Source organism: Amblyraja radiata, unplaced genomic scaffold, assembly GCF_010909765.2.
Source record: "Amblyraja radiata isolate CabotCenter1 unplaced genomic scaffold, sAmbRad1.1.pri scaffold_87_ctg1, whole genome shotgun sequence".
NCBI classification, from domain to species: domain Eukaryota; kingdom Metazoa; phylum Chordata; class Chondrichthyes; order Rajiformes; family Rajidae; genus Amblyraja; species Amblyraja radiata.
This window is the reverse complement of record NW_022630880.1, coordinates 573,376-586,596: the sequence shown is the minus strand read 5'-3', so window position 1 is coordinate 586,596 and position 13,221 is coordinate 573,376. Positions and strand designations below refer to the sequence as shown.

Sequence of the window (13,221 nt, the reverse complement as noted above, 5' to 3'; positions counted from 1 at the left end):
AACTGTAGTCCTGTAGGTCTGTGTCCAAGATGGCTGCCGTGAAGATAGAGTGTACGCTGGCGCGCTTTGGCTGCCGCTGCTCTCTCTTCACACTGTGTTTTTGATTTTCTGTTTTTGGATTAAATACTGTTTTTAATTTGTGTCTCTGTGATGTCTTTATTATTTGTTATATTCCGATTATATGTTATTCCGATTAAATGTCTTTATTATTGTTATGTCTGTATTCTTTCTTTATGTGCTGCACGGAGAGGACGCTGGCGCTGTTTGTTCGCCGCTTCTCCGTTTGCTATTGTCTGTTACTATTGTAAAGCGACTTTGAGTCTTAGAAAAGCGCTATAAAAATAAAATGTATTATTATTATTATTATATGTACACCATATGTACACCAGCCACTATATGTACACCATATGTACACCAGCCACCATATGAACACTATATGTACACCAGCCACTATATGTACACCATATGTACACCAGCCACTATATGTACACCATATGTACACCAGCCACTATATGTACACCATATGTACACCAGCCACTATATGTACACCATATGTACACCAGCCACCATATGTACACTATATGTACACCAGCCTCTATATGTACACCAAATTATTTACATTTGAACACTAATCAAATATTTACAAAGCCATACAAAAAAAAAGAAAAAGAAAAGAAAAAACCCGCATATACTATACAGTATCTTAGTCATATTTACAACCCATCACTCTATAATCACCCTTCCCAACACAATCAGTATAATAAATATCACAATCACCTATCCTCATCCCAATATCCTTTTAAACAAGTGTTTTTGTATATCTTTTTTAACTGAATTATGCTTGTGCTAAGTTTTATCTTCCTTTGACGTGAGGAAAGCTGTAATTGTGACATGGTCGGGTGAGTTTTAAATCAGCGGCTCTGTTTTTGATATTCAGGTCTGCGATTTGACACATTTGCCCTAAAATATGGGATTAAAACAAACAACGAAAGATGATTTCCTATTCCACAAAATGCTTGATGTTGTGGATGCGGTCCGTTTGACTTTTGATCACCTTTGCAAATAAATGTGTGTTTGTTGCAGTGCGGAAAGGTTGAAGAGAGAGGTGGGGAGGACTTATTCCTCGAAGTCTGCCAGAACTGGATTTGTAGCATTGTTGCCGATTGATGCTTTGGTGGCCGTTTGAGAAGTGGAGGTGCACTGGCGTTTGTTGCATTCGGGGCAACGGGGACTGTGCAATTGCGTTTATTAGATGGGCGGCTGGTGCAGATAGATGCAGCGCTAGAGCTGGTATAGACAGATACAGCGCCAGGGCTGGTATAGACAGATACAGCTCTAGAGCTTGTATAGACAGATACAGCGCTAGAGCTGGTATAGACAGATACGGCGCTAGAGCTGGTATAGACAGATACAGCGCTAGAGCTGGTCCAGATACAGCGCTAGAACTGGTATAGACAGATACAGCGCTAGAGCTGGTACAGATACAGCGCTAGAGCTGGTATAGACAGATACAGCGCTAGAGCTGGTATAGACAGATAGAGCCCTAGAGCTGGTATAGACAGATACAGCGCTAGAGCTGTTACAGACAGATACAGCGCTAGAGCTGGTATAGACAGATACAGCCCTAGAGCTGGTATAGACAGATACAGCGCTAGAGCTGGTATAGACAGATACAGCGCTAGAGCTGGTATAGACAGATACAGCGCTAGAGCTGGTATAGATACAGCGCTAGAGCTGGTCCAGATACAGCGCTAGAGCTGGTATAGACAGATACAGCGCTAGAGCTGGTATAGACAGATACAGCGCTAGAGCTGGTATAGACAGATACAGCGCTAGAGCTGGTATAGACAGATACAGCGCTAGAGCTGGTATAGACAGATACAGCGCTAGAGCTGGTATAGACAGATACAGCGCTAGAGCTGGTATAGACAGATACAGCGCTAGAGCTGGTATAGATACAGCGCTAGAGCTGGTCCAGATACAGCACTAGAGCTGGTATAGACAGATACAGTGCTAGAGCTGGTATAGACAGATACAGCGCTAGAGCTGGTATAGACAGATACAGCCCTAGAGCTGGTATAGACAGATACAGCGCTAGAGCTGGTATAGACAGATACAGCGCTAGAACTGGTATAGACAGATACAGCGCTAGAGCTGGTATAGACAGATACAGCGCTAGAGCTGGTATAGATACAGCGTTAGAGCTGGTATAGACAGATACAGCGCTAGAGCTGGTATAGACAGATACAGCGCTAGAGCTGGTATAGACAGATACAGCGCTAGAGCTGGTATAGACAGATACAGCCCTAGAGCTGGTATAGACAGATACAGCGCTAGAGCTGGTATAGACAGATACAGCGCTAGAACTGGTATAGACAGATACAGCGCTAGAGCTGGTATAGACAGATACAGCGCTAGAGCTGGTATAGATACAGCGTTAGAGCTGGTATAGACAGATACAGCGCTAGAGCTGGTATAGACAGATACAGCGCTAGAGCTGGTATAGACAGATACAGCGCTAGAGCTGGTATAGACAGATACAGCGCTAGAGCTGTTACAGATACAGCGCCAGGGCTGGTACAGACAGATACAGCGCTAGAGCTGGTATAGACAGATACAGCGCTAGAGCTGGTACAGATACAGCGCTAGAGCTGGTATAGACAGATACAGCGCTAGAGCTGGTATAGACAGATACAGCGCTAGAGCTGGTATAGATACAGCGCTAGAGCTGGTATAGACAGATACAGCGCTAGAGCTGGTATAGACAGATAACGCGCTAGAGCTGGTATAGACAGATACAGCCCTAGAGCTGGTATAGACAGATACAGCGCTAGAGCTGGTATAGGTACAGCGCTAGAGCTGGTATAGACAGATACAGCGCTAGAGCTGGTATAGACAGATACAGCGCTAGAGCTGGTATAGACAGATACAGCGCTAGAGCTGGTATAGACAGATACACCGCTAGAGCTGGTATAGACAGATACTGCGCCAGAGCCGTTCCTCGGGACGATGAGGATTTGGTCTGGGATACGAGTGGGTGACGCCGTGAGCCACCGGTCCCCCCGTCGCTCGGCTCCCACCATGTAGACCACGCAGGAGACGCCAAACTAAACATGTATGGCAACGCTTCGGAGAACATCACAGCGCCAGATACCATGGAGGAGTTGGCCATCGCCTCGGGGTTTGGTACTATATTGTCCTTCATGTACGTGGCCGGCGTGACAGGCAATGTGTACACTCTGGTGGTGATGTGCCTGTCCATGAGATCCGCTGCCTCCGTCTACATCTCCATCGTCAACTTGGTGCTGGCCGATCTCCTGTATCTCTCCACCATCCCATTCATCGTCTGTTCCTACTTCGCCAAGACCTGGTACTTTGGCGACGTGGGCTGCAGGCTCCTACTGAGCCTCGACCTCCTCACCATGCATGCCAGCATCTTCACCCTCACCGTGATGTGTACCGAACGCTACCTGGCCGTGGTTAAACCCCTGGAAACGGTGAGGCGCTCCAAAGGCTATAGGAAGGCCATGGCCGGGGCGGCATGGATGGTGAGCTTCCTCTTGGCCCTCCCCGCCATGAGCATGTTTAAAATGCAAGAGAGCAGGGTGGAGAACGGGGCCATCAAGCTGACCTGCGCCGGCACTTGGAGCCAGGAGTCTTACACAGTTTACCTGATTGTACTGTTCAGCACCAGTATCGTGGTGCCGGGAATGATCATCGGCTACCTGTACACACAGTTAGCAAGGACCTACCTGAAATCCCAAAGGAAGACGTTGGCAATGAGCGAGAACAAGCAAGCGTCTAAACAGAGAGTGGTCCTCATGATCTTCAGCATCGTAGTGGTCTTCTGGGCGTGTTTCCTGCCTTTCTGGGTCTGGCAACTTATCCCTCTCTATTCTACCAGCCTCAACATGAGCACAGTAAGGTGCATCAACTATTTCATGACCTGCCTGACTTACAGCAACAGTTGCATTAACCCCTTCCTGTACACGCTACTGACCAAGAACTACAAAGAGTATCTGAAACAAAGGCACAAACAGTTCCAGCGATCAGGATCCACGTTGTTCAGATGAAACGCCAGCCTGCGGCTATCCATTAAATCCATCTCTTCGTGGAACCACAACAGCAACACTTCCGAGACTGTGGGCATGGCTCATTTGAAAGGGTCGAAGTGATACTGTCCGTGTCTAAAATAACATACTCGCTCAAGCCTTCAGGTAGGAATTTAAACATTGTCTGACTGTATCTTGAACAAGTTTGGGCTTTATTCTTTGGAGCGCAGAAGGTTAAGGGGGGACTTGATAGAGGTCTTTAAACTGATGAGAGGGATAGACAGAGTTTACGTGGATAAGCTTTTCCCACTGAGAGTAGGGAAGATTCAAACAAGGGAACATGACTTCAGAATTAAGGGACAGAAGTTTAGGGGTAACATGAGGGGGAATTTCTTTACTCAGAGAGTGGTAGCTGTGTGGAATGAGCTTCCAGTGGAAGTGGTGGAGGCAGGTTCGATTTTATCATTTAAAAATAAATTGGATAGTTGTTTGGACGGGAAAGGAATGGAGGGTTATGGTCTGAATGCCGGTAGATGGGACTAGGGGAGAATACGTGTTCGGCACGGACTAGAAGGGTCGAGATGGCCTGTTTCCATGCTGTAATTGTTATATGGTTATTGTTATATGGTTATATCTTGCACCTTACACTGGGAACAATGTGAATACCGAGCGGGGACACAAGCACCATTCAGACAGTGCAGGGATGTTTGCAATTCACTTTACAATTGAATGGCATCGATGCTGTTCATTACTATGGAGCGGTGCATTTATTTTTGCTGGTTAAACCAAGGATTTTATTATAGACCCTGAGCGTATGGATGTAAATTTAAGTGAAATGTAAAACATCGTTAATCTTGCGAAATCGATCCACGTTTGTTACAATTTGTCAATTTTCTTGTATTGTAACAAATTATAAATATGCTTTCAACGCTTACACAGTACATTGCCTGTAAAACCACTTCATTTACAGTAGATTCAAACAATGAGAAGGATTAATAAATCCCAGTTTAAGTAGCTACAAGGAACTGCAGATGCTGGTTTGCCACAAATAAAACAAAGTGTGGGAGTGACTCAGTTCTCGTCTGTAACGTTGCCTTTCTTCAGACTAAAACATGGCCTGTCCATGTCCTAAAGGGATGATGCCTGATCTCCTGAATTACTCCAGCACTTGTGGGGGTCCCCCCCCCCCTTATTTTGAAAATGTTATTCTTTGTAATTACATTTATTCTACTTAATATCTAGACTATATCGCGGCATTGAGTCTTTTTGTAAACAAAATTCAGTAGAATAATAGTAAGATTAAACGAGAACTTACCAGTTCGAAGTTTGATCATTATTTTATGAGGAGGAACGTTGAGGGAATATGTGAAGAACCCGCCAGGACGCATGCGTGTATTCTTAAAAGCAGCGGTGTGGAATCACAGAATAACTATAATGACTAAACATGGTAAGATTAGACAACAGATGCCTGTTCAGACTATAGTCAAGGGTGGGAGTGGAGGGCACGTATTCCCTCAACGTTCCTCCTCATGAAATAATCATCAAACTTCGAACTGGTAAGTTCTCGTTTAATCTTACTATTTTATTTCGGAGTCACGTGTGAGTGACTACGTGAAGGATTTAAAGCCCTGTGATTCCATGTCGTGGAGCGAGCCCACGCTTACTACTGCCTTTGTTATGGGGAGAATCGTGATAACATATAAAACTTCTATATGCTATATAAATAACCAAAGTTAATAACTCTTGATAGCCCCTGTTATTTAGGGTAAATTGTGGTACTGAAACTAACCATGTTACTGAACAATTCCAGTTTCCATTACTGGTTGGTTATAATCTTGTGAATGTTCTTTCCGATGGCCATACTGCTCTGAGGATTTGATCCATAGGAACCTCCAATATCAATGCTGCCGACGTTGCTGCAGCCTGGTGGAATGAAACTGAAACCAGTTAGTGCTTATACCAGCTTAGTCAATACTATTTTAGCCATAAAGATGGTCTGGCCTGTTACTGTCTCATGAAGCTGTCTGTGGCGGATGAGAAGTCCCTCTTCTGAGCCACTGATGGTCTAGGTTAGTTCCATGAATATGCCTGATGTCTGAGAAGACAGAGTCAATCATCTGTGGGGTAGGCTCTAAAAGATCTTATAAGACCTGCTGACCCCTGTCTGTTAGTCTCTTAATTGCTGAATATGGAAAATATAAGTACCCAGGTGAACTGGTCAAGTATCCAGCCTTAATAGTAGGGACTGAGTCCTATTCCGTGACCAAAGCCATCAGCATGGCAGTTTATAAAACAATATCAAAGGCTGTAATGACAGCGCTGTGGCTGGAGCCCAGTTTCTTACAACGTAGGGCGATGCTGAAGTCCCATATTTGGGAATACCTGGTCGTTGGGGAATTCACATACAAGTGCCCCTCTCATGATGTGGGCTAACCTAAGATTCCAACCAGGCTGGATGATGTGTAATAGTTGCAATACATCTCCCATAAGTATGTATACCGGGTATTGTCTTAGGTTGATTGTCTGTGGCAGCTGAGATCATGTCCATCGCTCTGGTCATCAGTCCCAGTTGTAATACCGGAGCTTTCAGACTCTATAATATAATATAAAAGATATGTGCTACCACAATGGTGTTGCCAATAATAATCTAATACCGATTAATATAACCCAGAGCAACATGAGTAAGGGCCATGAACAGCCCCCCCCCCAATTCCCAGGTAGTTATGCCCAGTGTTAGTAATATGATTACTATAATTTTTTTTTTTTTTTTTTTTTTTTTTTTCTAACTGTAGTCTTGTAGGTCTGTGTCCAAGATGGCTGCCGTGAAGGGAGAGTGGACGCTGGCACGAATTGGTTGCCGCTGCTCTCTCTTCACACTGTGTTTTTGATTTTCTGTTTTTGGATTGAATTCTGTTTTTAATTTGTGTCTCTGTGATGTCTTTATTATTTGTTATATTCCGATTATATGTTATTCCGATTAAATGTCTATTATTGTTATGTCTGTATTCTTTCTTTATGTCCTGCACGGAGAGGACGCTGGCGCTGTTTGTTCGCCGCTTCTCCGTTTGCTATTGTCTGTTACTATTGTAAAGCGACTTTGAGTCTTAGAAAAGCGCTATAAAAATAAAATTTATTATTATTATTATTATGATGCCTCCTGTGCATTCCATCTTCCTCCACAGCTGCCGATGGAATTAGTAGCACAGCATCCTTGTGCATAGCATCCATTTGTAGGACTACAGACTGGTTGCTGACAATGATTGGATTGGAACAATGCTCAATGTTATCTTCCCATCATATAGTTCCAATATGGCTTCTGTATGGCTTCATCATTCCATCGAAATGACCACCATAAATTTTTTAAGAGTTCGTATTTTGGCACTCTGTAAGTTATAATTTAAGGGTCCGAATTGTGTGGCTGGAGGCGCAGCCGTAACGTTGCCAATATTCTAGCTACCAGTCTGATGGATGGTTATCTCCATGTCAATGATTTGCTGTATGCCTCTATTAAGGCTTTAACTTTTGCAAATTACCTGACATGAGAACTGAGTTAATGGTGAACCCAAAATATCCCTTATTGAAGGCTTAATTATTTGATTTAATTGGATGGATAATAAATCCTAGTTTCCAGATAATAGTTTAGTGGCTGCCTGTTTGTTCAGCCAGTTCTAAAGTTTCCCACAATTAGTATGTCATCCAAGAGAAGCTATACCATTGTGTGGCTGGTTTGATATTTTGTAAATAACCTAGGTGTTAATGTTTTTTTTTGTTTAAAAAAAATAAAAAATGTAATTAGAAGTACGGTAAGTTACAATAATACACAACACATATGTCTTAATACAATTTTTATACCGCTTCATTTTTTGAGCTTTAAAAAAAGATAGAAGTAAAGGAAGTAAGGAAAGTGCGCAAGAGTCGTGAAGGTGCAGGAGAGTGTTGAGAAAAGAAAGCCCCTTAGAAAAGAAGTTAGAGAAGGAAGTAAAGAAAGAAAGTAGACCCTAGAAAAGAAAGAAAAAGAAAGGAGAAACAATCGCTCTATTATAACATTAAACTCCGCAGAAAGGGGACGACCAACCAAGTCTGTTTTTGTTGGGGGGTTTGTTGCCAGATCCTGGTACCATTTATTTATTTATTTATTTATTTATTTTTAAGATTACTATTGAACCTCATGCTTGTAATAGTTCCAAAAACGTAGACCACGTCTTTTGGAAGTGGTCTGCTTTGCCTGCTAAGAGGAATCTCATCTCTTCCAAATGTAGTGTTTCAAACATATTTGATATCCACATTTTTATTGTTGGTGTAGGCGCATTTTTCCAGAATTTAAGTATGAGCTTTTTTCCCATTATTAGCCCGTAATTTAGTAAATTCTTCTGAAACACGTTTAGTTCAGGGTTACCTTCCGATATTCCAAAAATGATCCATTCTGGTTTTGGTACCAGTTTTATTTTAATTAATTTTGTAAAGATGTCAAATATTTCATTCCAGAATGTTTGGATTTTTGTACAAAAAACAAAAGAATGCGCTATGGTAGCTTCTTGACACAGACATTTATCACAGATGGGTGAGACATTAGGGAAGAGTTTATTTATTTTAGTTTTTGAATAATATAGTCTATGTAATGTTTTGAATTGGATGAGAGTATGTCGTACGTTGATCGAACATTTATGCACCTGTAGTAAGTGATTATCCCAGCTCTCTATTGAAATTTTCATAGCTAATTCTTGTTCCCAGTCTCTTCTAATTCCATCAGTTGTGGGTATTTCTATGTTTAAGATGATGTTATATAAGTACGATATTAGATTCGCTGATTCCGCCTTTGTCTTCATTGCTTCATCCAGTGAGTCTGTAGGCATATTATGATAGTCTTCTGTGTATTTTTGCTAATAATCACGAATTTGAAGATATTTAAAATATTGATTATTTTTCAAATTATATTTCAGTTGTAGTTGTTGAAATGATAGTAATTTTCCCAATTCATACAGATCTCCGAGCGTTTTGATTCCCATTCTTTCCCATTGTATAAATGATTTGTCTATAATTGATGGTTTAAACGATGGATTATTAACTATTGGTATTAAAAGAGATAGGTTTCCTAATTTTAGATTCTGTTTTATTTGTTTCCAGGTTCTAATTGTGCGATGTATAATTGGATTTTTATTATAATTTTTGTTATTCAGATGTATTGGTGAGGGGAGAGTCGCTCCTATATTACACGGAGAACAGTCCTCTCTTTCCATTACAATCCAGGCTACCTGCTGGGCAGAATTGTCCAGCAGGTGAATCATATTTTTAATATTTACTGCCCAATTATAATACATAAAGTTAGGGAGCGCTAGACCACCCAACTCTTTTCGTTTATTAAGGTGTGCTCTTTCTATTCTATGGGATTTATAATCCCATATAAAATTTGTAATGTCTGAGTCCAATTTTTTGAAAATCTTTTTTGGGAGATATATAGGTATTGATTGAAATAAGTACAGGATTTGTGTTAAAAAGATCATTTTTATAGCGTTTATTCTGCCTATTAGGGACATCGGAAGTTTTTTCCAGAATTTAATCAAATTATTTAATTTCTTAAGTAAGGGATTATAATTGGCTTTAAACATATCATGGTAGTTTCTATTAATTTCAATTCCCAAATATTTGAATTTTTCTGTGGCTATTTTAAAGGGGAATTTCCGGAGGTGTGTTGAGTCTTTTGGTTTTATCGACATAATTTCACTTTTGTTCCTGTAAAAAGAATCTTAAGAAAGAAATTAGAAAAGCTAAAAGAAGTTATGAGGTTGCTTTGGCAAGTAAGGTGAAATTAAATCCAAAGGTCTTCTACAGCTATATTAATAGCAAGAGGATAACGAGGGATAACATCGGTCCATTAGAGATTCAAAGTGGACAGCTATCTGCAGAGCCAAAAGAGATGGGGGAGATATTGAACAATTTCTTTTCTTCGGTATTCACCAAAGAGAAGGATATTGAATTATGTGAGGTAAGGGAAACAAGTAGAGTAGCTATGGAAACTATGGGATTCAAAGAAGAGGATGTACTGACACGTTTGAGAAATATAAAAGTGGATAAGTCTCTAGGTCCGGACATGATATTCCCTGGGACATTGAGGGAAGTTAGTGTAGAAATAGCTGGGGCTATGACAGAAATATTTCAAATGTCATTAGAAACGGGAATAGTGCCGGAGGATTGGCGTACTGCGCATGTTGTTCCATTGTTTAAAAAAGGGGTCTAAGAGTAAACTTAGCAATTATAGACCTGTTAGTTTGACGTCAGTAGTGGGCAAATTAATGAAAAGGATACTTAGAGATAATATATATAAGCATCTGGATAAACAGGGTCTGATTAGGAACAGTCAACATGGATTTGTGCCTGGAGGTCGGAGTGGCGGCGCGGCTCTGGCTGCAGCGACTTACCGGCAGTCCCGTTGTTTTGTGTTTTTTATGTTGTTTATTTTGTTTTGGTTAGTCTAGTTTTTGGTTTTTAGTTTTTAGGTTGTGTTTTTGGGGGGGGGGGGGGGTTGAAACGGGGTTTGCAGTCTCTCCCTGCGGGGGAATACGACCTTTTTGTCGTATTCCCCTTCTCTGCCTCCGTCTGCGATGAGGCCTAATGGAGCTGAGGTTCCGGAGGCAGAGCCCGCCAGGACTCGCCCTGAGCTCGCTCCCGTGAGGGTGGACCGGCTCAGGGCTCAGGGCTGGAAGAGGTTCGGACTCTCTCGTGAGGGCGGCCAGCCCGAGGGTGGAACGAGGCTCCCGTCGGAGCGGCCGAGCTCGGGGAGGTGCGGCGCTCGCAGCCCGAGGGAGGATCGGCGCCCAAGTCGGGGCAGCCCAGCCCGGGGGAAGAAGCGACACCCAAGTCGGGGCGGCCCGGTCCGGGGGAAGAAGCGACGCCCAAGTCGGGGCGGCCCGGTCCGGGGGAAGAAGCGACGCCAAAGTCGGGACGGCCCGGTCCGGGGATGAAGCGACGCCCATGTCCGGGGCGGCCCAGCCCGAGGCTGAAGACGGCACGTTACTCACGTGAGGGTGGCTGGGACGGTGTTCTGGCGGTGGTGGCCTGAGTCCGGGGTTCGGCCGCGGGCCAGCGGCTGCGTCTGCAGAACTGGTGGGCGGCAGCTTCAACCACCCCGGGCCGCGGTGTTTGAGCCGCGGGACTGTTTTTAACATCGCCTGGGGGGGGTATCGCCCCATCGCAGAGGGAGAAGAGGAGGGAAGAGACTGCAGATATAAGACTTTTGCCTCCATCACAGTGAGGAGATGCTGGGTGGACTCACTGTGGTGGATGTTAATATGTGTTTATTGTTGTTTTATTGTAATGTATTATATGTATGACCTGCTGCAATTTCGTTCAGACTTCGGTCTGAATGACAATAAAAGGCTATCTAATCTATCTAAGGTCATGTTTGACTAATCTTCTTGAATTTTTTGAAGAAGTTACTCGGGAAATTGATGAGGGTAAAGCAGTGGATGTTGTATATGTGGACTTCAGTAAGGCCTTTGACAAGGTTCCTCACGGAAGGTTGGTTAAGAAGTTTCAATTGTTGGGTATTAATGGTGGAGTAGCCAGATGGATTCAACAGTGGCTGAATGGGAGATGCCAGAGAGTAATGGTGGATTGTTGTTTGTCAGGGCGGAGGCCGGTGACTAGTGGGGTGCCACAGGGATCTGTGTTGGGTCCGCTGTTGTTTGTCATGTACATCAATGATCTGGATGATGGTGTGGTAAATTGGATGGTAAGTATGCAGATGATACTAAGATAGGTGGGGTTGTGGATAATGAAGTAGATTTTCAAAGTCTACAGAGGGATTTATGCCAGTTGGAAGAGTGGGCTGAAAGATGGCAGATGGAGTTTAATGCTGATAAGTGTGAGATGCTACATCTTGGCAGGACAAATCAAAATAGGAAGTACATGGTAAATGGTAGGGAATTGAAGAATGCAGGTGAACAGAGGGATCTGGGAATAACTGTGCACAGTTCCCTGAAAGTGGAATCTCATATAGATAGGGTGGTAAAGAAAGCTTTTGGTGTGCTGGCCTTTATAAATCAGAGCATTGAGTATAGAAGCTGGGATGCAATGTTAAAATTGTACAAGGCATAGGTGAGGCCAATTCTGGAGTATGGTGCACAATTTTGGTCGCCTAATTATAGGAAGGTGGTCAACAAAATAGAGAGAGTACAGAGGAGATTTACTAGAATGTTGCCTTGGTTTCAGCAACTAAGTTACAGAGAAAGGTTGAACAAGTTAGGGCTTTATTCTTTGGAATGCAGAAGGTTAAGGGGGGACTTGATAGAGGTCTTTAAAATGATGAGAGGGATAGACAGAGTTGATGTGGATAAGCTTTTCCCACTGAGAGTAGGGAAGTTTCAAACAAGGGAACATGACTTGAGAATTAAGGGACAGAAGTTTAGGGGTAACATGAAGGGGGACTTCGTTACTCAGAGTGTGGTAGCTGTGTGGAATGAGCTTCCAGTGGAAGGGGTGGACGCAGGTTCGATTTAATAATAGTAAGATTAAACGAGAATTTACCAGTTTGAAGATTGATCTTAATTTTATGAGGAGTAACGTTGAGGGATTACGTGAAGAACCCGCCAGGACGCATGCGTTAATTCTTCAAAGCAGCGGTGTGAAATCGCAGATAACAGTAATGAACTGAACATAGTAAGATTTTAGAAAATGGAGACCAGTTGAACTTTATGATCGAGGGTGGGAGCGGAGGGCACGTAATCCCTCAACGTTACTCCTCATAAAATAAAGATCAAACTTCAAACTGGTAAGTTCTGGTTTAATCTTACTATTTTACTTCGGTGTCATATGCGTGACTACGTGAAGATTTTAAAGCTCTGTGATTTCATGCCATGGAAACGAGTCCATGCCTCACGTCTGCCTTAATTGACTAAGGGAGGAATCGTGTTAACGTATTCAAACATGAATCCGACATTGAAAACCCATGATGAACTTATTAACTAACAAAATTATAGAACCTATCTTATGAGGTAAAACATGATACAGAACATAACATTGATTCTGCAAATGTCACAGGTTTAACCACTGGTTTATTGTAATATAGTTGAGAAGTTTTCTCTTATTACCATCCTGCTGTTCCCAGGATTTGGTCCATAGGTACGTACAATTCCTTAGCTGCTGATGTAGCTGCAGCCCTAGTGGTATGAGA

The 13,221-nt window shown here is 42.7% G+C and overlaps 1 protein-coding gene across 1 annotated transcript; it reads left to right on the top strand.

Annotated features, from left to right (window-relative positions):
- Nucleotides 1–3,155: 3,155 nt before the first annotated feature.
- On the top strand, nucleotides 3,156–4,073 carry LOC116970437 (urotensin-2 receptor-like). Its single transcript, XM_033017081.1, has one exon. The coding sequence runs from the start codon at nucleotides 3,156–3,158 to the stop codon at nucleotides 4,071–4,073; it is 918 nt and encodes a 305-aa protein (XP_032872972.1).
- Nucleotides 4,074–13,221: the final 9,148 nt, after the last annotated feature.